At 46.5% G+C, this 26,508-nt stretch overlaps 2 protein-coding genes and 1 long non-coding RNA gene across 4 annotated transcripts in view; 1 reads left to right on the top strand and 2 right to left on the bottom strand.

Annotated features, from left to right (window-relative positions):
• TRIM4 (tripartite motif containing 4) overlaps positions 1 to 18,333 on the bottom strand; it is a 30,644-nt gene extending 12,311 nt beyond the window's left edge. Inside the window, exons 1-3 of one of the 2 annotated variants that reach the window (XM_008141699.3) lie at positions 17,633 to 18,332; positions 10,435 to 10,530; positions 9,536 to 9,766 (exon numbers count right to left, since the gene is read on the bottom strand). In XM_008141699.3, coding sequence (XP_008139921.2) covers positions 9,536 to 9,766; positions 10,435 to 10,530; positions 17,633 to 18,232 — 927 coding nt within the window. In that variant the 5' untranslated portion in view covers positions 18,233 to 18,332. Of the gene's footprint in view, positions 1 to 9,535; positions 9,767 to 10,434; positions 10,531 to 17,632 lie in introns of both variants that reach the window. The other variant, XM_054714913.1, reaches the window with a different exon arrangement.
• Positions 17,943 to 19,262, top strand: LOC129148819 (uncharacterized). The gene is made up of 2 exons (XR_008555790.1): positions 17,943 to 17,993; positions 18,904 to 19,262. It is a non-coding gene; the product is annotated as an uncharacterized LOC129148819 (long non-coding RNA).
• A 5,123-nt stretch (positions 19,263 to 24,385) lies between these two features.
• GJC3 (gap junction protein gamma 3) lies at positions 24,386 to 25,270 on the bottom strand. The gene has a single exon (XM_054714171.1). The coding sequence runs from the start codon at positions 25,220 to 25,222 to the stop codon at positions 24,386 to 24,388; it is 837 nt and encodes a 278-aa protein (XP_054570146.1). The 5' UTR covers positions 25,223 to 25,270.
• Between the last annotated feature and the right edge of the window lie 1,238 nt (positions 25,271 to 26,508).

Here is a 26,508-nt window from a genome sequence, read left to right as displayed (position 1 = left end):
AGAATGTAAAATGGTGCAGCCACTTTGGAAAACAGTTTAGCAGCTTCTTAAAAAGTTAAATATACCAAAATGACTAGCAATTCTGCTCCTACTATCTTGAAAACATATATTCACACACAGAATGCCAGACAAATGTTCATAGCAGCATTATTCATAACAGCCAAAAGATGGAAACAACCCAAATGCCCATCAATTTCTGAAAAGATAAACAAAATGTGCTGTATTCTACAATGGAATACTACTCAGGAATTTAAAAAGGAATGCAAATGCAGTACTAATATATGCTACAACATAAATAAAACTCAAAAACATTGTATTAGATGAAAGAATACATACACAAAGATGACATAATATGATTGTGTGATATATTCAAAAAAGTAAAATCTACAGAATCAGAAAGTAGGTTGTGGGAGGCTGGGGGTAAGAACAGAGATTAACTGTAAACAAAAACAGATCTTACGGAAATGCTCTAAAGCTGGATTGTGGTAAGGGTTGCACAACTTGATAAAATTATATTGCTCAATTGTACACTTAAAATGGGGGAATTATATCTCAAGAAAGCTGTTTTGTTTTGTTTGTTTTTTTAAAAAGGGAATATATCAAAATGATTAATTACCATTTGAAAAGTACTCAACCTCATTAGTCATCAACTGCCATGTACCTTTCTTTTTTTTTTTTTCTTTTTTTTTTAAATTTCTTTATTGATTAAGGTGTCACATATTTGTCCTCATCCCCCCACTCCCATCCCCCCCCTCCCCACGCATGCCCCAACCCCCTGTTGAACTTAACCGTTGGATAGGCTCATATGCATGCACACAAGTCCTTTGGTTGAACTCTCCCCCTCTCCCCACCCTCCCCTATCCTCCCTCTGAGGCCCGATAGTCCCATCGATGCCTCCTTGCTTCTGGTTCTGTTCTTGTTCCTCAGTCTATGTTGTTCATCATTTCCCCTAGATGAGCGAGATCATATGTCACTAGATATATACTTATGAGAACTGAATGTGAGACGAGCAATAATAGTTATGTTGACAGGCAGATGGATCAGTCTGTAGTGAGTTTCTTTCTGGACCAACAGTTCTTTTGAGACCCAATTTCAATGTCCACCAGTTCCTTATCTGTACATGTCAGCACTGACCCCTCAGCTCTGGATGGTGGACAAATGGTGGTAACGGAGGTCCGACTCCCTCTGGTTTGGTCTCGGCGAACCCAGGGGCACGGCTTCACCCGGACTAAGGGGCACGTGGCCTCACCCGGATCTAGGGACAGATGGTCTCACCTGGACCCAGGGACGCTTGGGCTCTCCCAGACCCAGGGGCACGTGGCCTCATCCGGCCTAGGTGTACGAGGCCTCACCCGGATCCAGGGACACATGGTCTCACCCGGACCCAGGGACGCTTGGCCTCTCCCAGCCCCAGGGGCACGTGGCCTCACCCGGGCCTAGGTGCACGAGGCCTCACCCGGATCCAGGGACACATGGTCTCGCCCGGACCCAGGGACGCTTGGCCTCTCCCAGACCCAGGGGCACGTGGCCTCACCCGGGCCTAGGTGTACGAGGCCTCACCCGGATCCAGGGACACATGGTCTCGCCCGGACCAGGGGTGCGTGGCCTCTCTCAGACCCAGGGGCACATGGCCTCACCTGGACCTAGGTGCACGAGGCCTCACCCAGATCCAGGGACACATGGTCTCACCCGGACCCAGGGACGCTTGGCCTCTCCCAGCCCCAGGGGCACGTGTCCTCACCCGGGCCTAGGTGCATGAGGCCTCACCCGGATCCAGGGACACATGGTCTCACCCGGACCCAGGGACGCTTGGCCTCTCCCAGCCCCAGGGGCACGTGGCCTCACCAGGGCCTAGGTGCACGAGGCCTCACCCGGATCCAGGGACACATGGTCTCACCCGGACCCAGGGACGCTTGGCCTCCCCCAGACCCAGGGGCACGTGGCCTCACCCGCGCCTAGGTGTACGAGGCCTCACCCGGATCCAGGGACACATGGTCTCGCCCGGACCCAGGGGTGCGTGGCCTCTCTCAGACCCAGGGGCACGTGGCCTCACCTGGACCTAGGTGCATGAGGCCTCAACCGGATCCAGGGACACATGGTCTCACCCGGACCCAGGGACGCTTGGCCTCCCCCAGACCCAGGGGCACGTGTCTTCACCCGGGCCTAGGTGCATGAGGCCTCACCCGGATCCAGGGACATATGGTCTCACCCTGACCCAGGGACGCTTGGCCTCACCCAGTCCAGGGGCACGTGGCCTCACCCGGGCCTAGGTGCACGAGGCCTCACCCGGATCCAGGGACACATGGTCTCGCCCGGACCCAGGTGCGCGTGGCCTCTCTCACACCCAGGGGCACGTGGCCTCACCTGGACCTAGGTGCACGAGGCCTCACCCGGATCCAGGGACACATGGTCTCACCCAGACCCAGGGACGCTTGGCCTCCCCAAGACCCAGGGGCACGTGGCCTCACCCGGGCATAGGTGCACGAGGCCTCACCCGGATCCAGGGACACATGGTCTCACCCGGACCCAGGGACGCTTGGCCTCTCCCAGCCCCAGGGGCACGTGGCCTCACCCGGGCCTAGGTGCACAAGGCCTCACCCGGATCCAGGGACACATGGTCTCACCCGGACCCAGGGACGCTTGGCCTCTCCCAGACCCAGGAGCACGTGGCCTCACCCGGGCCTAGGTGTACGAGGCCTCACCCGGATCCAGGGACACATGGTCTCGCCCGGACCCAGGGGTGCGTGGCCTCTCTCAGACCCAGGGGCACATGGCCTCACCTGGACCTAGGTGCACGAGGCCTCACGCAGATCCAGGGACACATGGTCTCACCCGGACGCAGGGACGCTTGGCCTCCCCCAGGCCCAGGGGCACGTGTCCTCACCCGGGCCTAGGTGCATGAGGCCTCACCCGGATCCAGGGACATATGGTCTCACCCTGACCCAGGGACGCTTGGCCTCTCCCAGCCCCAGGGGCACGTGGCCTCACCCGTGCCTAGGTGCACGAGGCCTCACCCGGATCCAGGGACACATGGTCTCACCGGACCCAGGGACGCTTGGCCTCCCCCAGACCCAGGTGCGCGTGGCCTCTCTCACACCCAGGGGCACGTGGCCTCACCTGGACCTAGGTGCACGAGGCCTCACCCGGATCCAGGGACACATGGTCTCACCCGGACCCAGGGACGCTTGGCCTCCCCCAGACCCAGGGGCCGTGGCCTCACCCGGGCCTAGGTGTACGAGGCCTCACCCGGATCCAGGGACACATGGTCTCACCCGGACCCAGGGGTGCGTGGCCTTTCCCAGCCCCAGGGGCACGTGTCTTCACCCGGGCCTAGGTTCATGAGGCCTCACCCGGATCCAGGGACACATGGTCTCACCCTGACCCAGGGACGCTTGGCCTCTCCCAGTCCCAGGGGCACGTGGCCTCACCCGGGCCTAGGTGCACGAGGCCTCACCCGGATCCAGGGACACATGGTCTCGCCCGGACCCAGGTGCGCGTGGCCTCTCTCACACCCAGGGGCACGTGGCCTCACCTGGACCTAGGTGCACGAGGCCTCACCCGGATCCAGGGACACATGGTCTCACCCGGACCCAGGGACGCTTGGCCTCCCCCAGACCCAGGGGCCGTGGCCTCACCCGGGCCTAGGTGTACGAGGCCTCACCCGGATCCAGGGACACATGGTCTCACCCGGACCCAGGGGTGCGTGGCCTTTCCCAGCCCCAGGGGCACGTGGCCTCACCCGGGCCTAGGTGCATGAGGCCTCACCCGGATCCAGGGACACATGCCATGTACCTTTCAAAAGAGGGAAGAGGTGCTGATTGAGGGCATGAGATAACATCATACATCATTTCGGATGGCTAAAATTAAAGAACTGATCACTCTAAGTATTGATAAGGATACAGAGCAACTGGATCTTTCACACATTGCTAGCAATGGTGTAAATTGGTACAACTACTGTGATCAGAGATTGCTCATTGATACATAACTGACAGAAAATGTACACATAGTGCACCAAAACAAGATGTTCTTAATTGCTTTTTGTAACAGTAAACACTGGAAACAATCCAAAGTTTGCTAATAGTAAAATGAAAAATATGTTTTCGTGTACTGATTCTGTGGAAAACTGTCACCCCTCATATCCAAGGTTCTGCATCTATGGATTCAACCAACTGCAGATCGAAAAGTTTAAAAAATATGTTATACTAGAGGCCCAATGCACGACGATTTGTGCAAGAATGGGCCTTCCTTCCCCCTGCTGCTGGCACTGCCTTCGCTACGGCAGGAGCTGCCTTTTCACTCCAGCCTGGAGCCGCCTTTCTGCCTTTCCACACTGCCCAGAGGCCCGGAGCAGCTGGGGTGGTGCAAAATGCCTGTGTTGTTGCCATGGCGATGACGCAAGTGTCCCGCTGCTCAGCGCCTGTGTATGCAAATTAACCCGCCATCTTTGTTGGGTTGATTTGCATACTCACTCCTGATTGGCTGGTGGGCGTCATGAAGGTACGGTCAATTTGCATCTTACTCTTTTATTAGTAGATTGTTGCTGACTATATAGTTAGGCCTACCATGGTTGCATATGTACTAAAATTTACTTTTTTTCCATTCCCTAAAAAACATAGTATAACAACTACTTACATTATATTAGATATATAAGTAATCTAGATATGATTTAAAGTATATAGGAGGACATGCATAGGTTATATACAAAAACTATGCCATTTTATAATAGGGACTTGAGTATCCATGGACTTTGGTATTCTTGGGGGGCTAGATACCAAGGAATAAGGTACTATACAGTAGGTTTTCAACCTCAGCACTTTGGGCTAGATGAGTCTCTGCTGGAGCCGAAGGGAAGGTGTGTTCTGTGCATTATAGGATGTTTAGCAGCATCCATGGCCTCTACACACTAGATGCTAGTAGTAACCACCTCTGAGTTGTGACAACCAAAAATGTCTCTAGACATTGTTTCTGGGGGAGCAAAATCGCTCCTGGTTGAGAACTGCTGCTATGCAGTGATAAAAACAAATGGTCTACTGCTACCTACAACACGTGGATTAATCTCACAAACACAGAGACAAAAGAGCGCATGCTGAGCCCTGGCTGACTTGGCTCACTGGTTAGAGCATTGGCCTGTGCACCTGAGGGTCTCAGATTCAATTCCCCGTCAAGGGTACATACATGGGTTGCAGGTTTGATCCCAGCTCACGCCACCCGCTCACCCCCCAGACAACCAGTCAATGTGTCTCTTTCACACTGATATTTTTCTCTCTCTTCCTCCCTCTCCCCCCACCCCCTTCCCTTCTCTTCTGCTCTCTCTGGAGATCTATGGAAAAAATATCCTTACTCCTTGGGTGAGGATAGAAAAAAGAGTGCATACTAAAAGACTCTTATTCAAAAACAAGCAAAACAAAACAGTGTGAGAAGTCTGAAAGGAGACTAGCTTTAAGGAGGAGGTAAAGGATATTGATTGGGGGTGTGAGGAGGGCTTCTGGGATGCAACTCCTGTTCTACTTCTTGACTTGGGTGGTGGTTACATGGTTGGGTCACTTGGTGATAATTTGTCAAGCTTGTGATTTATATTTTTTTCTGTAGATTTTATATTAAAATGTTTATCCTGTGTAATAAAAGCATAATATGCAAATTGGCGGAACGACTGGTCACTATGACGCGCACTGACAGGGGGCAGATGTTCAATGCAAGAGAGGCTCCCTGGTGGTCAGTGCGCTCCCACAGGGGGAGCATGGCTTAGCCAGAAGCCAGGCTCACAGCTGGCGAGCACAGCAGTACTGGCGGGACCCTCTCCCGCCTCTACTATAGGCAGGTGGTAAGGAGCGAGGGGTCCTGAATTGCGAGAGCCCCGGACTGTGAGAGGGATATCTGACTGCCAGCTTAGGCCCGATCCCCAAGGTGTCCCGAGGATCATCCCCCGAGGTGTCCTGGACTGCAAGAGGGCACAGACCAGGCTAAGGACGCTCCCACCCAGTGCATGAATCTCGTGCACCGGGCCTCTAGTTTTACTATAACAATAAAAATAATATTGTCAAAATCTGTGGACACAGTTAAGCAATACTTAAATATATGTATGATATCTAAATGTAATGGTCTCCAATAATTGTCTAGAACTTTTACAATTTGCTAGAACAATAAAGTTCCAATTATATATCCAAACATATAATCTAGCAGAACCTTTGAAATAACACATTTAAACACTGTTTAAAATACAGGTTTAACATCTAGTTAGAGTCTGAAACCTCAAAGATACACATGAGCCAGCAGAGTACTTACGAAAAATTTATCAGCCAGCATAAGTGCAAGATTAGACAAATAATTAAAAATAGAACTGGATCATAGAATCTCAGAGCCTCAGGGAATTTATTGATACCCATCCCTCCATCCTTTTTATTTTTCATTTATTCCTTCACTTTAGCACTTAACTCACTTCCATTTTCTTAGAAACATATCAACATTGAAAAGTAAAACCATTCTATTGTGCTTAATTTCTTTTTATTTTTTAAATTTTTTAATCTCTATTGTTCAGATTATTATAGTTGTTCCTCCTTTTTCCCCCCATAGCTCCCCTCCACCCAGTTCCCACCCCACCTCACCCCATGCCCTTACCACCACCCCCACTGTCCTCATCCATAGGTATACGATTTTTGTCCATTCTCTACCTGCACCCCCCACACCCCTTTCCCCCCCGAGGATTGTCAGTCCACTCCCTTTCTATGTCCCTGATTCCATTATATTCACCAGATTATTCTGTTCATCAGGTTTTTTATTCACTTGATTTTTAGATTCACTTGTTGATAGATATGTATTTTTGTTCATAATTTTTATCTTTACCTTTTTCTCCTTCTTCCTCTTCTTAAAGAATACCTTTCAGCATTTCATATAATACTGGTTTGGTGGTGATGAACTCCTTTAGCTTTTTCTTATCTGTGAAGCTCTTTATCTGACCTTCAATTCTGAATGATAGCTTTGCTGGGTAGAGTAATCTTGGTTGTAGGTTCTTGCTATTCATCACTTTGAATATTTCTTGCCACCCGCATCTGGCCTGCATAGTTTCTGTTGAGAAATCAGCTGACAATCATATGGGTGCTCCCTTGTAGGTAACTAACTATTTTTCTCTTGCTGCTTTTATGATTCTCTCTTTGTCTTTTGCTCTTGGCATTTTAATTATGATGTATCTTGGTATAGTCCTCTTTGGATTCCTTTTGTTTGGGGTTCTCTGCACTTCTTGGACTTGTAAGTCTATTTCTTTCACCAGGTGGGGGAAGTTTTCTGTCATTATTTCTTCAAATAGATTTTCAGTATCTTGCTCTCTCTATTCTTCTGGCACCCCCATAATTTGGATGTTGGTACGCTTGAAGTTGTCCCAGAGGCTCCTTACACTATTTTCATATTTTTGGATTCTTTTTGCTTTTTGCTTTTCCAGTTGGGTGTTTTTTGCTTCTTTGTATTTCAAATCTTTGACTTGATTCTTGCGATCCTCTAGTCTGCTGTTGGAGCTCTGTATGTTATTTTTTTATTTCAGTCAGTGTATGCTTAATTTCTAGTTAGTCCTTTTTCATATCCTCGAGGGTCTCACAAAATTTATCAGCCTTTTCTAGAAAATTCTTGAAAAACCTTATAACCATGGTTTTGAACTCTATATCCAGTAGTTTGCTTTCCTCCATTTCTTTCATTTGTGACCTGTTTCTTTGTCGCCACATTTTGGCTGCTTCCCTGATAGAGTGGTTTGTATGCTAGGTGTCCTATAGGGCCCAGTGGCTCAGCCTCCCCAGTTACCTGAGGTGGACACTCTTGGTGCACCCCTTTGTGGGCTGTGTGCACAGTCTTGTTGTAGTTAAGCCTTGATTGTTGTTGGTATCACTGGGAGGAATTGACCTCTAGGCCAACTGGCTGTGAGGATCAGCTGTGTCTACGATGGGAGAACTTCTGTGCTAGAGACACCCTTATGAGGCAAGACTTGCTTCAGTGGGGCTTTGGTGCTCACTGAGTCTGCCCCCTGAGTGTGTACCTTATGGATGTGAGGAGTTGTAATCTGGATGGTCCTACTCTGACCCCTGGGTACACTGGCTCTTGGATCTCCAAGAAGGTGCTAATTTAGCCTCTGCCTGAGGCCACCCAGCAGGAGCTACAGAGAGATCTACAGATTCCTCTTTGTTTGGGTTTTGGAGGTGCCCAGATGAGGCCCAGCTGTGAGCAATGCAAGCTGCTGTGGGGCCGTGGGCCTTCTTTTGGATGTTCTGGGTCTCTCTGACTCAGCTGCAGTTTGATAGATAAGTTTAGAATTCAAAGGACCAGGCCATTCATATGCAAAAGCCTCTGCGCACAGCTTGGATGGGGCGGAGTCTCAGGGCAGAGCAAACAGCAATGGCTTCCCGTCAGCCCTTCCCTAAGAGGCCCCGGGTCTGTGTCCCTTGGTAATTGCTGCAAGCACCACTGAGAGAAAGCTGTCCTCGAGTTCCGCCCGCTTCCAGACAGTCCAGTTTCTCCCCGTATGAGTCTGGGTCCCCAGAGTCTTGCCCGGAACTGGAGTTCAGAGCAGTCGGGAGCTTGTGTCTCCCTGCAGAATGAAAAAGCCAGCCGCGTACTCAGGTGCCAGCCCTCTCCGCGCACGCGCATGCGCCTTAGTATCTCTGCCTTCTGCGGCTCCTCTGAGTCTCAGTGTGCTTTTCTCTTTCCTTCTAGTTGTAGAATTTCCACTCAGCCAGCCTTCCCGTGGTTCTGGATGATGTCCGTTTTGTCTTTTAGTTGTAGTTTTGAAGTTGTTGTGCGAGGCAGCAATTTAGGTGTTTACCTATGCCGCCATCTTGGTTTCTCCTATTGTGCTTAATTTATTAATGTGTTCTTGCAAAATACATAGTATTGCTTAGGTTTATGTATTTTTCATTTATGCAATGAGTTATAGTTCTTGTTGCATTCTGTTTCTTGCTTTTTTTTTCTTAGACATTATGTTTTTAAGATCCATTCTTGTTACTATGTATACACTGAATCCATGTGTCCACTTTTGCCAGCTTCCTCTTTCAGCAATTGATACCCAGATTGTCCCCAACACCATTACTACTATAAATAATGCTACTGTGAAATCATTATTTTTTCTCCTTACTAGTTCTCGGGTTTGCTCTATAGCTCTTCCCACAACCACTGACTTCTTAAGTTGGCATGATTAGCTCATTTATATTTACCCTCTTGTTTGCTGGTAAATACAGGGTGGGGCAAAAGTAGGTTTACAGTTGGAGTCTTTTGCCCCACCCTGTACAAACATATAAATAAGACAAATAGAAAAGTGTTAGATGTGCTTCAGATCCTAGATAAATTATTGGGCCATGTGAATGATACCTACATTGTACATTAAGTTCCTTTAAATAGTAAATATTTGATTATTTAATTGTATAACGACAGTAGTAATACAATCATCAACAGAGAGAAAACATTTCTTCTATTAAACCCACTCACTAAGAAAGACATTCAGCTCTGAAGATAAGAGAGTTCAGTTAGTGATGTTAACTAACCCCTCCCCTGCCAGTCTCACCTGAAGCAACTCCAGGATGGAGCTCTGGCTCTTCTCCTCAACCTCTAAGATGAGCTTCTTCAAGGAAGTGATTATCTGATGGAGCCGTAATGTGTTCTCAGTCCGTTTCTTCTTAGTCTCTTCTTCTTCTCTGCTCAACTTCTGAAGAAACAGTTGCTCTTCTTCAGCCAGGAAGTCATGCAGCTTTGTAAATTCTGCACTGAATCTCAATTTCTGATTCTTCATCTTGTCCTAGAGCCACATGAGATTTGCTCAGTCCTTGTTTCTGCCCAGTCCTTACTCCTAAACTCCTTGCACATGACTCCCCAGTAATCCATGGTCCTTCCATTTTAATCACCTCCTCCAGAAAAACTGTCTACCCCGCCCCACAAATTTCCACTTCTCCTCTATTTAAACTTACTTGATATCTTTATAGTAGCCTTTATAGTATTCATTTATTCTTTGTAACATCTGGGTCTCTACTATTGCTATCAATGCTTTGTGTACTTTTTAAACTAAAATGCACTTTCACATCTACTACTTAGTTTAGCTCTCAGAACACCTACTCTTCTGTTTTGTTAAACCTTTAGATTTGTGTTTGTGCACATACACACCATGCCTCGCAACTCCGAAAGCACAGTCCATTTACTTTCTACAATGCCATGGACCCAAACCAATTCCAACCTTAGGAAAAAGTGGGAAAGAAAGTGGCACTACCTTAAAGTAGAGATGGGGATGAAGTATATGAACTCAGAGATCATTAGGGACAGATACATACTTCCTGTTCTATCACCTTACCTGCAAGGGGCCTGACAACTGATGGCCTCCTAAAAGCTCATCCCAGCAAAACTGCATAAGCAAACACAGACTGCAAGGGCCTCAGAGGCAAGAAATGTCCCACCACTGCTGCTGTTGCCTACCTTCCACTCTGTAGCATTCTTCACTTCCATGTCCTGTAAATGCATGGCTTTCTTCATCTTGGCTGTTAGACTACACTGAGTCATGAGAAGTTTTTCCTGCCAGCAGAAACACATATTAGACAGAAATCATCTCTCCAAGCAACTTCCTTGTTCAAGAGCTTTAAAAAGTCACCTAATCCAAACAGGCCATCTTCAGAATAAGAAATATTCTGGTCTTAAATCGCTACAAAACTATATAGAGTTTGCCTATTAAATTGGCAAAAATTGACCACTGTTAGACAATTAATAAGTACCTAGCATTGGCAAGGTAGAAAAAACTTCTGGCACCGTCATAAGTAGGAAAGTACAAAGTTGCATCTTTTAGAAGGGCAGTGGCAAGATTTCATAAAATTTAAAATGTACATAATACTACTTCTAATAATCTATGCAACAAAACACTACTAAAATAATCAATATATAGGAGTGTTCACTACAGCATTATTCATTATCAATGAGAAATTATTAAATAAATTATGGTATATTGATACTCTACATCAATTTCAGGTAGTTCTCTATATATTGACATATTATATTAAGTTAAAACTAAGCTGTAACAATAGTATTATATAATTCTGTTTTGCAAAGAGTGTGTGTCTGTCTGTGTGTGTCTGAGTTTGAACAGAAGAAAAATATGGGAGGCTATACACCAAGCTATTAACATTAGTTATTTCTAAAGGATAGAAATGGCTTGAAAGTTGAGAAGAAGGGAGACTAGAAATTTTATAAATTTGTTTTGTTAGAATTTCTATAAGAGGCATATAATTTAAATAATTTTTGTAATTTAAAAACCCAAATAAGCTATTAAAAAACCCCAAGGCATTCAGCATTAACAGAGTGGGCCATAGAAGGGAAGCACGTGATAGCAGAATGTCAGACATGACCTTAGAGACAGAGCAGGCAGGTTAGAGACACACACAAGAGGAAAGACACACACATAGGAACTGATGACCAAATGGCTGCAGGAAGGAGGAGTCCAGATTTAGCCCCTGGGTTCTGGCTTGAGTAACTAGATGGATTGTAGGTTACCTACCAAATTAGAAGATATAGGAAGGAACAGTATTTAAATGGGAGGGTAGAAAATAAATTCTACTCGGATACACTGCGCTTGAGATATTTGTGGAACATCCAAGTGGACATAGTTAGCAGTTAAGAGTCAAGAAAGATCTGAGCTAAGGAAGTAGATTTAGGGTTAGAGCACAGGCAGCACGTGAAGCCCTGGGTGGGAGTAAAATCACCCAGGAGAATCCTACAGAGTAAAAAGCATCAAGGCTAAAACTGGAACAACAACAAGGGGTCTGCAGAGAATGAAAATCATGCATAGAAGCTGCAATGAGTGATTGGTGAAAAAACATGAGTAATGGTTTCTTATACACAAAGCAAAAGAGTATTTAAATTAAAAACAGGTGAAAACTGGCAAATGCTGAAGAATGGTTGAGGGAAGCTTTTTGTAAGTCTGTGTGTATGTCAAAATAAAAAGCTTAAAAGAAAAAAGAGAGCCGAAACCAGTTTGGCTCAGTGGATAGTGCATCAGTCTGCGGACTGAAAAGTCCCGGGTTTGATTCCGGTCAAGGGCATGTACATTGGTTGTGGGCACATCCCCCGTAGGGGGTGTGCAGGAGGCAGCTGGTCGATGTTTCTCTCTCATCAATGTTTCTAAATCTCTATCCCTCTCCCTTCCTCTCTGTAAAAAATCAATAAAATATATTTTTTTAAAAAAAGAAAAAAGAAATGAATAGAACAAAGAAATAAGTGGTATAATTACTTTTCAAATTCTTCTCTAGGAGAATTAAAAAACTAATAGGTATTACTTTTTTCCCCCAATAATTTATAAGTGACAATGCTTAAAGTTAGATAATTTAAAAACACAACACCAAAGTTGGCAAGGACATGGAGCAACTAGAACTCTCATACAATGTTGGTGGGTATATAAAATGGTACAACCACTTCAGAAAAAGGTCTAGCAAAAAACTAAACATACATTAATCCTAGAGTCCAGCAATTCTATTCCTTATTCCAGGAAAAAATTGAAACATGTCTCAAATGTACACTTAAGTTGTATCTAATTCATTATATTAAATTTTACCTCAAAAAATAACATAAACAAATGTTAACTCTGGTTAATGCTGAGCATGCTAAAGTATAGGAGGAAGTGTACTGTCTGCAATTAACTTTAAAATGCTTCAAAAGGAAATAAGAATTGATCAATACAGAGACGATATAGACAGATGAACAGATAGGTGATTAACAAATAGAATAAAATGTTAATGGCAGAACCTAGATGTGGGTATACTGGTATTATTATAAAACTAGAGGCCCAGTGCATGGATTCATGCACATTGAAAGGAAACTAATTAGAAGGTGGCCAGTGAAGTGGGACTGGGCAAGATGGGCTGAACATGCCCTGGAGCCAACCTCCCATGGTCCCTCCCCAGCCGACCGCACCTGGGGCGGCTCCACGGCTCGAAGGGCATCTGCGGAGTGAGCGGGGGTCCCTCTGGCAGGTGGGGTCCCTTGGCCTGGCCCGCAGAGATCGGGCTGAAACCTGCAGTCCGACATCCCCCGAGGGGTCCCGGAGTGCGAGAGGGCACTCTGCAAAGTTGCTGTCGCTGGGCAGCTCCTGCGTTGAGCATCTGCCCCCTGGTGGTCAGTGTGCCTCATACCTACCGGCCAATCGGCTGGTCACTTAGCCTTTTATACATATAGATTCTTCCAACTTTGATGTATGCTTGAAAATTGTACAGTAAAATGTGGGGGGGAAATAACATTAGGTTATAAAGGAATTTATATAGTAGTTCTGTTTTATATCACAATATCACTTGTATAATTTTCTAATATAGTGTTTTATATGTAGCATTACAAAATCGACTTATTACTCTTAGTTGTTCACTTAAATAGGTATATAATCCTGCTACCAGTAAGGTAAGTGATTATCTCAAATAATCTTATTATTTTATTCAATTATGTAACTGCTACTTTGTGATCACTGTCAAGTTCAATGTATATATGAGGCTTGTAATGAGATAAATAGCTGATATGTATGTGACCAAGATTTTTTTTAAGTTTTCACTTTTGTTTGATAATGAAAACAAATTAATCTTTTAAATAGAATTTTTCAATTTTTAAAAGTCTTTATCCTGCATAGTTGGTTCTATTATCCAAGATTCTTAAGTCTTTCTGAATCTTGCCACAGTTGGGATATAAACAGGGTCCCTGAGTAAACGGGAACCCTTTGGGAGATCAGAAAACTCCTTCCCTGCAATAACAGAAATTGCCAGGAGGTGGCAGGAGGGCAGCACCAAACATTTCAAAGCTGGCTAGTTGGTTTTTAAAAACCATTTCTCTTGATTTAACATCAGAAAAATTTGTGCATATAAAAGCATAAGTATAATAAAAGTGCATACACTGGCAGAATGAAGATATTTGCCGCTTGTGATTATGTTGTTCAAATAACATTTAACTTCAAATCAGATGTGAGTTTCAATCTAGACCTTCACAAACTAGTTATGTATCTGAGCCTCACACATTTCCTGGGTCACAGCTGATGACAAATGGATTAGGTGGTCTCTTCAATACCATCCCAGCTCTCAGGTTCTGTGCATTTCTGTCACTGTAATCAAGCAGGTAGATGCACCTCCAAAATAAACATCAAATCAGTCCCCTTACTGTCCCCACTGCCACTCTCTAGTTCAAGTCACCATCATCTCTTGTCTGGACATGTATAATAACCCCATGACTGGTTTCCTACTTGCAGTCTTGTCCTTCTCTCATCTGATATTCACAAAGCAGCTGGAATGATCTTTCTAAAAGCCAATCAGAGGATGTCACTACCCTGCTTAAGCTTCTTTACTGGCTTTCCTCACCCCCAGAACAATTCAAACACCTTATGATGGCCTGACATAACCTAGGTCATCTTAGCTACTTTCCCCCTCATTCACGATGCTCCTGGCACCTAGACCTTCTTTCAGTCCCAGGCTCTTCCCAGCCTCAGGGTCTTTGCGTTTGCTGTCCACTACCTGGAATGTTCTTCCCACTGTTCCTCAGATGGCTGGATCCTACTCGTCTATCAAGTCTTTACTGAATGTCAACTTAGAGAAAGCTACTCCTCTGGCATGATACATTATTTCTTTCACAGCATATCACAATCCGTGATTATTTCATTTATTTGTCTGTCTATTGTCTACCTCCTACCCCCGGCCCAAATAGACTATGCACTTCATAAAAACAGTCTTTACCTGTCTTATTCACCATTCCGTTCCCAGTGCTATGTCTGATGCTGTAGCATAGTGTCTGACACAAAAGAGTGTTCAAGAAGTATTTGTTAAATGAATTAATAGTAATGAAGGGATTAGCTTTGAGAATCAGCAGAATGGCATGAGAGTAAGAAGATCAGTACTTAAAGCCTTTCCATGCAAATAATCTGCTTCCTCAAGTTTATGAAGCTATTTCTCTTTCTCTGTCCTCTTTTTCTGCTCTACCACCAATGACTCTTAAAAAACAACTTGTGTTCATCTAAAAGACCTTTTGAGCCTGGCTGGTGTGGCTCAATGACTGAGTGTCAACCCATGAACCAGGAGGTCACAGTTCGATTCAGTTAGGACACATGCCTGGGTTACAGGCTCCATCCCCAGTAGGGGGCGTGCAGGAGGCAGTTGATTTAAGATTTAAGGGCCCTGTTCTCCTTTCACAACCACCCACTTTATTTGCCTCAGCCCTCACCCACAAATGTATTTTCCCTTCCATTTCTCTGATGGGTCCTTTCGATCTCTTTTACTGGCTACTAAGCACTGGTATTTCCCAAGCTTCTCTTTATGCCCCCTTTTTCTTACCATCTATGTGGTTTCCCTAGGGCCGTGGTCGGCAAACTGTGGCTCGTGAGCCACATGCGGCTCTTTGGCCCCTTGAGTGTGGCTCTTCCACAAAATACCATGGCCTGGGCGAGTCTATTTTGAAGAAGTGGCGTTAGAAGAAGTTTAAGTTTAAAAAAGTTTGGCTCTCAAAAGAAATTTCAACCGTTGTACTGTTGATATTTGGCTCTGTTGACTAATGAGTTTGCCAACCACTGTCCTAGGGGAATCTCATCTGCTTACTTCTTCTATGGGTAGGCTGACAATTCTAAAATAGTCTTTCAAGCCTCTGATGCCCCCTGCCTCCTGTCCCTCTTCCTTGGACTTCCTGTCACAGTTGCCTCCACTCAACATGCCCCAAAATGAGCACTAGAAACTGTCATCCTAGACTCCTCTCTCTCCCTTACCCTCCAATTAGTCATTCAACTCCAGCACTCATAATGAATCCATCCCCTCTTCTCCATCGTCCCTGCCCTGCACTAATTCAGGCCCTTATTGCCTCATGCCTGAAATGGTGCAACATAGATATCAAAGCGATCTTTCTAAAACAAAAAACTGATGGCGTCACTCCCTGCCTTTAAATCCTCAATGCCCACTGCCTCAAAGAGAAAGCTACGAACAACATCCTTCATGACATGGCCCTTGCCCCTTTCTTCAACCTCAACTCCCACCATCCTGCCGCCCATGTTCTACCCTCCAGAAGTTCTAAGCAACCTCCAGTCCTCTTACATATCACACGCTATTCCACACTGCCACACTGTTCCCTTGGCTTGAATATCCTCCCCTCTCCCTTGCTATACTTACCCTTCAAGATTGAACTCGTGTAATGCTTCTGTAATGCCATTAGTCGCTCCTCACTGATCACTCTGACCTCAGACTTTCTGGGTACTTGGTACAAACTTGGGTAACTCTCAGACACTAAAATTGTTGGTGTACACATGCTTATAAGACAAGGCCTATGTCTTTCTCATTTGTTTATGTCCAGATTCTAGAACAATGCCTGGCATCCAGTAAGCATCAATAAATGTTACTGAATGAGGGAATTACTATATACTTCACTGTCCAGCTTTACATCTGTTTCCTGTTTGTAGTCAGCTGATAAAACTGTACATTTTATAGTTTACAAAATCATTTAACTTGTGTCATTAAGTGAGTGCATTCAACCAGTACTTACTAGATACCAATTCTGTTGGAGACCACTGGAGTTACACCATCAGTAATGGAAGGGGGTAGAGCTACTCTGGAAAAGATGAGCAAGGAAGATCTTCAAGCTAAAGGCAAGTAAGATCTAAAGGACGGAAGGTGTGGGCAGAGAAGAACAGCCTTGAAAACAAAAGCAAGAAGGCCAGTGTGGCTGGAGCAGAGTAGGATAAACTGATTTATTCAACAGAAGCTTCTTCACTAAGGCATGAAATAGGATAAGTAATATACAATTCAAATATTAAGTGATTTTCCCAACTGATTAAAGAAGCTAGTAACAAAACCCAGCCTCATTACTCCAAACCAGGCTTTCCCCAAACCATCACTGGTCTATGACACCCACAGGATAGACCTGCACTGTCCAATACAACAGCCATTAGGCAGTGAGCACCCGAAATGTGGACAGTTGGAAGTGATATGTGCTGTAAATGAAGTACTCAGATTTTTAAAGGTCTACTATGAAAAAAATAGATATCTCACTGATATTTCTTAAGAACAATGTTAAACAGTATTTTGGATAATTAGGTTAAATAAAATACATTACTAAAAATGAACGTGCCCTAGCTCCTTTGGCTCCGTGCATAGCACGTCGGCCTGCGGACTGAAGGGTCCCAGGTTCGATTCCCGCCAAGGGCACATGCCAGGGTTGTGGGTTCAATTCCCCCACACACACACAGTAGGGGGCGTGCAGGAGGCAGCCAATCAATGATTCTCATTGATGTTTTTATCTATCCCTCTCCCTTCCTCTCCGAAATCAGTAAAAATATCTCTTTTTTAAAAAATGAACGTCACCTGCTCTTTTTACCACCATAAAAATTATCCATGTGGTTTGCCTCTTGTTTCTATTGGACAGCACTGGTATACACACGCCCACTCAGTGTGTTCGCCTTAAACTAGCAGCTCCCCAGGGCCCGTTCCCGGGAAACCCTGCGGGGATGACCCGCCCCGCCCCGCCCTCCCCACCCCCAGTTTCAACTTCAGCTCCGAGATCCGTGTCGCACCACTTCTTTGAGCCCCAAAGGGGTTTTCATGCTTCCAACCGGGACTAGCGGCCACCCCGTGCGTCTTCCTAAGGAAGCGGTGAACACTCCAGGGCAGCCCCGCGGCCAGCTCACCCGGTAGCTCTCGAAGGCCTCGTCCACGGGCGCCATGGCGTGGTCCTGGTGCTCCTGGGACTCCCTGCACACCAGGCACACGGGCCGCTGGTCGTCCTCGCAGAAGAGGCGCAGCGGCTCCCAGTGGCGGCCGCACAGCCCGGGGGGCACGGGGCCCTGGCGCCGGCGCCGCGTCTTCTCCGTCAGCCGGGCCAGGGCCCAGTTGGGCCGCAGGGCGGCGGGCGACGACGGCTGCCGGCACTCGGGGCAGAGGAACAGGCCGTCGCCCGGCGTCCAGCTGCGGCGCAGGCAGCGGCGGCAGAAGTTGTGACCGCACTCGATGGACACCGGGTCGTTGAAAAAGTCCAGACAGATGGGGCAGGTCAGCTCTTCCTGGAGGTCTTCGGCCTCCATGACGCCTCTCCTACCCGAGCCCGCCCGGCCGACGCGGGGCTGCGGGCGGGCGGGCGGGGACGTGCAGTCCCACTTCCGGGGCTGCGGGCGCGGGCGCGCGCTGGCCGGAGGCGCCGTGCGCGCGCGGGAGCGGCCGCCCAGGCCCGGACACCCTCCGGGCGGGACTTGGGCCGCTCCTCCAGGCAACAACGGAGATGCGGAAACCATCCCCCTCTTCACTACCGTCCCCCCTCCCCGCCGGAAGCCGAGAGCGGATGCCGGGAATCTTTGGGGTGGGAGGGCGGCGACTGCGCCCGTGCAGCCCGGGCTGGTGCAGCTAAACCCGAGGCGCTAACGGACTCGGCTAGTCGGTCCAGTGTGGGAGGTGAGGCTGAGAGCCGCTGGCTGCTCCGGCGATTTCAGTGCTGGGTCCTAGGCTAGCTGCACCCAGGAGGACAGGTCTGTGTAGCTGGGCCCTGAATGGGGCTTAGGGGGCGCTGGCCCTCGAGGCTTGCTCTCCCTGAAGTCCCCTCTTTTTCAGCCTCATCCTGCAAGGAAAGGAGCCCTTTCGCACCCTCCAGCCCCAAGGTCTGGTTGGGTTCATAGAAAAGCAGGATATCCTCGTCCCCAACAAAGCCCACCGACTCTCGACTCTTCGGAGTTTGGTGAAACTCCCGTGCTGCACGCAGGAAAGGGGGTGTTTGGGGAGCTAGCTCTTCTGTCCCGTCACCCTGGTTTCCCTCGCTTTCTTCCTCAGCATAGGAAACAGACCCCAGGTAGAGGAAACCCCTTCTCGGGGCATGGGCGCACTCACCCAGTGCTGATAGGGGTTCTAGTGGTTAAGTTAGGGGAAGGAATCCAGGATTAGATGATCTTCTCCAGGTTTGACTTCCCACCAGTGTTTTAGATCGTTCAACTCCCAGGAGGTCTGAGGACCAGGAGATGCTCTATGCCAACTCTTGGGGGATCTGCTGAGTAGCTGTCATCTAAGATGCTGGGAAGGAGCAAATCCTGTAGCTGCTGGTGCTGGAGCAGTTTCTGATCCTCCTACCTGATGAGGTCAAGACCAGGATGAGAGAGCAATGCTTAGAGAGTGGAGCTGAAGCTGTAGCTGTTGTGAAAGACTGGGAGAGAGGGTGAAAAATAAGTTGTTTTTTTTTTTAAGCGGGAGTGATTAAGATTCTGCCTTTTGGACCCAGCTTGAAGACAGCAACCATTTTGCTATGCCAAGGAGCATCCATTAAGGCTTTCAACAAATAATATGCTTGCCTGTTTCAGGGAATTATTTGTTTCTTTTCAATGGATTTTTGATCTTGTGTTTCTGATGTGCTTTTTTATTATTATTACTAGAGGCCCAGCCTGCACCCTCTCGGGGGATGTCCAACTGCCGGTTTAGGCCCAATCCCGCAGGGCCTAAACCAGCAGTCGGACATCCCTCTCACAATCCGGAACTGCTGGCTCCTAACCACTCGCCTGCCTGCCTGATCACCCCCTAACCGCTTCTGCCTGTCAGCCTGATCACCCCCCAACCGCTCCCCTGCCGGCCCAATTGATGCCTAACTGCTCCCCTGCCAACCTGATCACCCCCAACTGGCCTCCCCTGCCAGCCCGGTTCCCCACAACTAGCCTCCCTGCAAGTCTGGTCGCCCCCAACTGCCCTCCCCTGCAGGCCCGGTCCCCCCCAACTATCCTCCCCTGTAGGCCCGGTCTGTCCCCCACAACTGCCCTCCCCTGCCAGCCCGGTCACCCCCAACTGCCCTCCCCTGCAGGTCTGGTCCCCCCCCAACTGCCCTTCCCTGCTGGCCCAGTCACCCCCGAACTGCCCTCCCCTGGTGGCCTGATCTCCCACAACTGCCCTCCCCTGCTGGCCATCTTGTGGCAGCTGTCTTATGACGATGTGGGGGTGGCCATCTTGTGACGACATGGGGCTGTTATCTTATGATGATGCAAGGGTGAGACGCCATCTAGGCTTTTATTAGTATAGACTAGAGGCCCGTTGCACGAAGATTCGTGCAATAGGCCTTCCTTCCCCTGGCTGCCAGCACCAGTTTTCCTCCAGCACCTGGGACCCAGGCCTTCACTCCAGCCGCAGCGGAGGAGCCAAGCCTCAAGGCTTCTCCACTCCAGCCGCAGTGGAGATGCCAAGCCTCTTCAGTCGTCTTCAGATGTCTTCAGTCTTCAGTCGGGCCGGAGCCTTAAGTCTTCGCTCTATGCTTGTGCGTGCAAATTAACCTGCCATCTTTATTGGGTTAATTTGCATCCTCACTCCTGATTGGCTTGTGGGCCTTGAGGAGGTTTGGTCAATTTGCATATTTCTCTTTTATTAGAGTAGATTCCCACTTTGTTCCTTTACTTATGGATGAAGTCTTTAAATTTTCTTGTGTTCCAATGTCAGACACTGCCTTTCCCATAATATGCTCAATGAGTATTTACTGGATGTCTGATTAGATTATTTAGAAAGGTGGTTTCTGCAATTTGTTTTGGAGTTTTTTTTATAAAAGTCCCACAAAATATCTAGTTTTAAAATGTTTATTTTTTTAATGAAATGTATTTTAATAAACATCGCCTTTATTATTATTCACTGTACTGTTTTTTTTTTAATATATTTTATTGATTTTTTACAGAGAGGAAGGGAGAGGGATAGAGAGTTAGAAACATCGATGAGGAAGAAACATCGATCAGCTGCCTCCTGCACACCCCCACTGGGGATGTGCCCACAACCAAGGTACATACCCTTGACGGGAATCGAACCTGGGACCCTTTATTCCGCAGGCTGACGCTCTATCCACTGAGCCAAACCGGTTAGGGCTAGTTTTAAAATGTTTAAATTATAGCCCTTGCCAGGTAGCTCAGTTGGTTAAAGTGTCATTCTACTACGTAAAGGTTGTGGGTTCAATCCCTGATCAGAGCACATACAAGAATCAACCAATGAATGCATAAATAAGTGGAACAACAAATCAATGTTTCTATCTCTCAATTGAGATACTATATTGAGAAGGACTCTGATTCTTAATATGGACCAAGGAGGAAGAAGTGCTCTTACCAGTTACTGGTGTTTGCCATGAGTGTTTCTGGTGTGAGTGTATATTTGTATGTATGCCTATGTATTGAGAAATGGGGCCCTGTGTCTCATTGGGTCCTTATGTCTTCAATCCTGCCATACTTCTAAGATGACTGTACTTTAATGAAAATATTAAGGTTCCCTAATTCACAACTTTATTCATCTGGAATTTCAGGGGACTCCAAATAGCCAAACAATCTTGAAAAAGAAGAACAAATTAGGAGGACTTACACTTCCCAATTTCAAACCCTTTACAAAGCTATAGTAATCAAAACATGATACTGGCATAAGGATAGACATACACTTCAATGGAATACTGTTAGAAAAGTGTACTGGGGCTGAGAGACAGGAGAAAGAGGCTGACAACTCCAGCATTACATCAGAGTGTATTAAGGGAGCTTACATATGAGACACATCGTGGGCAGCAGCAAGACAACATGGCTATCCTCCATGCCACGTGGTTATGTAGCACAGGGCAGGATGGATAGTGGTACTGTGGTGTAACCAGCCCCAGATAAGAGGAAAACGTTTTACATGCTTTCTCAGCACAGGGCAAAGGCCTGTTCAAGGAACCACCATGCCTGGGGACACAGGGTAGGGGTTGATCAGACATTCTCTGGTGGGATTTATGGGAACCAGTCTCTGTTCTGACTGGAATCTAGCTGGATCTGTCTTAAGGGTCCACAGCCGTCAGTCACATCATGGGACAGTTTCTCCTCCACAAATAATAGTGAAAATCCAGAAAAAAGAAAGTCATACATCTACAAGCAATTGATTTTTAACAAGGGTGCCAAAGCAATGTTTGGGAGTTATGGGAGTTTGGGGGTAATAGCTGAGGGCCATAGGGTTTCCTTCTGAGTTGATTTTTTGTGTTATTGGATGCACAAATTGTGTTAATGGATGCACAATATATTAAACTATTCTAAAATTGTGTTAATGGATGCACAACTTTGTGACTGTACTAAAAGCCATTGAGTTGCATAATTTAAATGGATGAATTATATGGCACATGAATAATATGTTTTGAAAGGGATGCTATCTATCAAGAAGAAATTCTGAATGATGACATTTGTTTTTTTTTCTGTCCTTGGTCACTTGACTGGCCTCTGGCTATATCAGATAAGGGATTATTATTTTTATATTTTAATATATTTTTATTGATTTCATAGAGCAGTGGTTCTCAACCTTCCTAATGTCACAACCCTTTAATACAGTTCCTCATGTTGTGGTGACCCCCCCCCCCCAACCATAAAATTATTTTCATTGCTACTTCATAACTGTAATTTTGCTACTGTTATGAATTGTAATGTAAATATCTGTGTTTTCCAATGGTCTCGACCCTCAGGTTGAGAGCCGCTGTCATAGAGGAAGGGAGAGGGAGAGATAGAACTATCAATGATGAGCCAGAATCATTGATCAGCTGTCTCCTGCACGCCCCCTACTGGAAAGCAAGCTCGCAATGTGGGCATGTGCCCTTGACCAGAATCAAACCCAGGACCCTTCAGTCCACTGAGCCAAACCAAATAGGGTTCAGATAAGGGATTCTTTTACTAGTTGTTGCCGAAGTGTCTCTTAGGAAACCAAATATCCTTAGGGATGCCCCTTTTTCATTCACTTGAGGTAACATGGAATTCAGAAGGAGAAACAAAACTAGGTAACTGCTCTTTGGTGAGAATTTGAGGACAAGGAAGAACTGAGGAGAGAGGTGTTTCTGCAGAAAGGTGGGAGGCTAGAACACTCTTGGACAGAAATGACTGAGACTCAAGAAAAGAGAAACCTGTCATTCAGCTTTAAATTATCTCCCAAATCACACTATAATGTAAATTCCCCTTACCGTTACCCATGAAACAGCAGTGGAACTCATGTCTTTTCAGTAGAGTTGAGGGTAAAGCAGGGACTTAGCTTCACATTTAAGGTGCTGTGTGCTGGAGCCAATGGAGCAACTGCCATGAACCAAAAAGAGAACGAGAATTGAGCAGAAATCAGAGCTGTCAGTGGTCCAGGGGACATAAGCCTCTGAATTCACATAATCTTCTTAAGAGATGTGTCCAGGTGTTTGAATAAATCTAATCCATATATTATAAGAACACTAGGTTATATATGCTTGGAAGGCCAGAGTTTATGGATATGACATATACTGCAAGGCTGGGGATATTCAGGGTTACAGGACTCTGAAACTGGGGAAGCAGAAAATGTAGAACCACAGAAGAGAGATAAGTAGAGTCACTGAGACAAGAAGAATAATTGTCTTTAGTAACAAGAATGCCACCAACAGTAGTCAACCTTTATTACACAGGACAAGGGTGAGGCTGGTTTTATGGAGGTTTCTGCTGGCTTATTCAAACAAAGCCCATGAAAATTGTGATGCTGACACCAGAAAATTTTGGGAAGAAGCATAAGCAAGAGTTCTTGAAGGAAATGCTTTAGGCAGCACGGCCCACCATGGCCCTTAGAGATGCTTCAACAGCCTCTAACTTGTCTCAGAGATATATCCCCACTCACTGGATGTTGGGGAGAAGTTCCAGTCATGGAGTATCCTTCAGAGTTGAGCCAGGTGTCTTTATAACTCTGCAAAGTAGAAAATCAAGCAGAAGCTGAGACTTTTTCTAAATGGGAAGAGACCTCAATGGAAGCACAGGGAGGTACAACTGACTGAGCACTCTGGTCCTGGTTCATCGGAAGAAGTCATCAAATTGATGGGGATGGGGGTTGGGGTGAGAGAAGTGGTCAGAATATCTACATAGAACCTGGTTTTCTACTTTTCAAAAAAGATTTAGCCCTAACCGGTTTGGCTCAGTGGATAGAGCATTGGCCTGCGGACGGAAGGGTCCTGGGTTAGATTCCAGTCAAGGGCATGTACCTTGGTTGCAGGATGGATCCCTAGTAGGCATTGTGCAGGAGGCAGCTGGTCAATGTTTCTCATCGATGTTTCTAACTCTCTATCCCTCTCCCTCTCTTTAAAAATCAATAAAAAATATATTTTTAAAAGATTTAATGTATTGGGGTGACATTGGTTAATAAAATTACATAGGTTCCAGATGTACAATTCTATAACATCATCTGTATATTGTATTGTGTGTTCATCCCAAGTCAAGTCTCCTTCCATCACCATTTACCCATCTCCATATACCCTCTTCTATCTCCCTCCTCCCCGCCCCCCCCCCACTCCCCTTTCCCTCTAGAAATCACCATACTGTTGTCTGTGTCTATGAGGTGTTGTTTTGTTTTGTTTGTTTTTGCTTAATCCCTTCACTTTTTTTTTCTTTGTAACATGGGAGTTGTACTTGCTGGAGTGTAAGGGTCCTGCCAGGAGGGGATCATCAGGACCGAGACATCAGGCAAGAAGAATGAGGGACATCGGTGCCCTTCTCACCTGCTACTCGGAACTGTTCTTTTGATTCCACCACTGGGAAGTTATCGTTTGGTTCCTTGTGTTTTCTGGTGCTCTCTGAAGTCGTGAAGTTCTTAGAAGAGGAAGATTTTTGCTTCCAGGTCTGCCACCATCTCCCCAGGCCCAGGAGCACCAGCTCCAAAAGAGTAAAGAAGAGACAGAGCCCACTGAGCCCAAACATGGTCTTTAGGAAGATGGTCTTCTCAGAGGGGCGGGGCACGTGGCAGGTTATACTACCAAGGCAAGGCTCTCGACGACATGAAAAGGAGCTGGGCATCTTGAACCCATACAGATGGTACTGCCCTCCCAAGGCTGCCCCCTCAAGGACCAGTCGCACCCCCAGCTGCGCCACATAGGCCCAGAGCAGCCTGGGGCTTTCAGCCCCTGAGACATCTGTGCTGCCCTGTCCTTGTCTGATCAGGGTCTCCTCCTCCTTCTTCACTTTTCTTGAGTCTTCCCAATGCCAGATGCCATGATACATGGTGAAACCCATGTAGAGGACACTGGGCACAGCCACCAACATGATCTGGAAGGCCCAGAAACGCAGTGGGGAGAGGGGGTGGAAGGCATCGTAGCAGGCAACCTTGCAGCCTGGCTGCTGGGTGTGACACACAAATTCGCTCTGCTCATCGCCATAGACCCCCATCCCACTGGTAGCCAGCAGTACGAGGCGGAATCCCAGGAGCACCGGAAGGATGAGGCGCCCCACAGGGGTGGAGTGCCAGCTCTCCTCAGCCATCAGCCGCCTCAGGAACCTGCCGCACATTCTGTTATGGAGCAGAGAACAATGATGAGTGTTGGTGTGTTGCTCAATATCCTTTAGGAGGAGCTGTAGGCCACCTCTTCACTCCTAATCCAAAGATGGGTAAGGCAAGCCTTCTTGCTCCTCTCCAAGGACCTCATTGATCAAATACTAAGACTCTGATTGGATCTATTTATATAGTTAATGGAATCATCTATGTAAAATAATAATAGTAAGTGTGGATGTGGCTCTTTCTTCTGTCCTCTGTCCCCCACTGCAGTGGAGAGGAACTCTCCGCATTGGATACAGACTAAGGTCTATCTTTGTCTCTTTCCTTCCTTCCTTCCCTCTAATCCTAAATAGGCTAAATAGCAAGAGACCAGTGTCCTCTGAAAACTGATATTTCCCCAGGTGATGGCTGCCAGCTCTGGTACGCTGCTAGCATCACCTGAACAAAAATCAGTGCTGAGCTTGGGGGGAATGTGTGTTTTCTTGCTGTCTGCTTCTCTCTGGTCCCATGCCCTCAGGTGCTCACAGGTGTGTCTGGCTGGCCTCTGCTCCCATTACAAAGTAAAACTGAGGTGTGATTAGGTTCAGAGGCTCCATGGGAATCAAGGGAAGAAAGTGAGTGTCAAGGCTTGCTTTCGTCTTAATGCTCTTTAGACCTAGGAAAAGGAGAACTTTTTTTTTTTTTTTTAAAGAAACACAGCAAAATGTACTAGTTAAATGTAATGGGGTTTGGGGTCAAAGCCAGAAATTACTGGGAAAAAATTTAAATTTGACTCTCCTTGCCATTGTTCCTTGGGCTCATATCTCCCTCGCGGTGAGAAGTGGCCATGGTCCAGAACAGATTTCAGCAATTCCTCAATTCTCTGGACAAAATATCATCATGCTATCAGCCCAGATGGTCATCTTTGTCTTTGACCCAATTAGCAGCCTTCCTAATGCCAAGTCACTGTTTCTAACCATCACCATTAAGCCCAAACTCTTACACACCTGGTTCTTGTCACCCTTAGAAGACCATACAAACCTCTTATTCTACAGTGAAAATAGAGACTCTTTGATATAAAACCTCACAGCTACTACTTCTCTTCATAGTCACTTCCTTGTACAGCTCTTAGAGAAAGAAATGGCCCTACACTTGTCACTATCCCTTCCAAATCTGTGTCCTTGCATCTCTCCTTTCTGGTTTCTTCAAGTTTTTGATCCCTAAATTGTCTTTCCTATAATTCAGACCACACTTATTTACTGACTATCAACTTGCTTTTAGCTATAATAATAATAGCCTACATTTTTATGGCAGCAAATGA

This window comes from Eptesicus fuscus, chromosome 4 (genome assembly GCF_027574615.1).
Source record: "Eptesicus fuscus isolate TK198812 chromosome 4, DD_ASM_mEF_20220401, whole genome shotgun sequence".
In the NCBI taxonomy this organism is placed as follows: Eukaryota; Metazoa; Chordata; class Mammalia; order Chiroptera; family Vespertilionidae; genus Eptesicus; species Eptesicus fuscus.
Note: the sequence above shows the minus strand (reverse complement) of the source record. Positions and strands in the feature narration are given on the sequence as shown.

Bases quoted from the DNA above. Each gene is read 5' to 3' on its own strand.
- GJC3 (XM_054714171.1), bottom strand. From the start codon at position 25,222: ATGTGCGGCAGGTTCCTGAGGCGGCTGATGGCTGAGGAGAGCTGGCAC.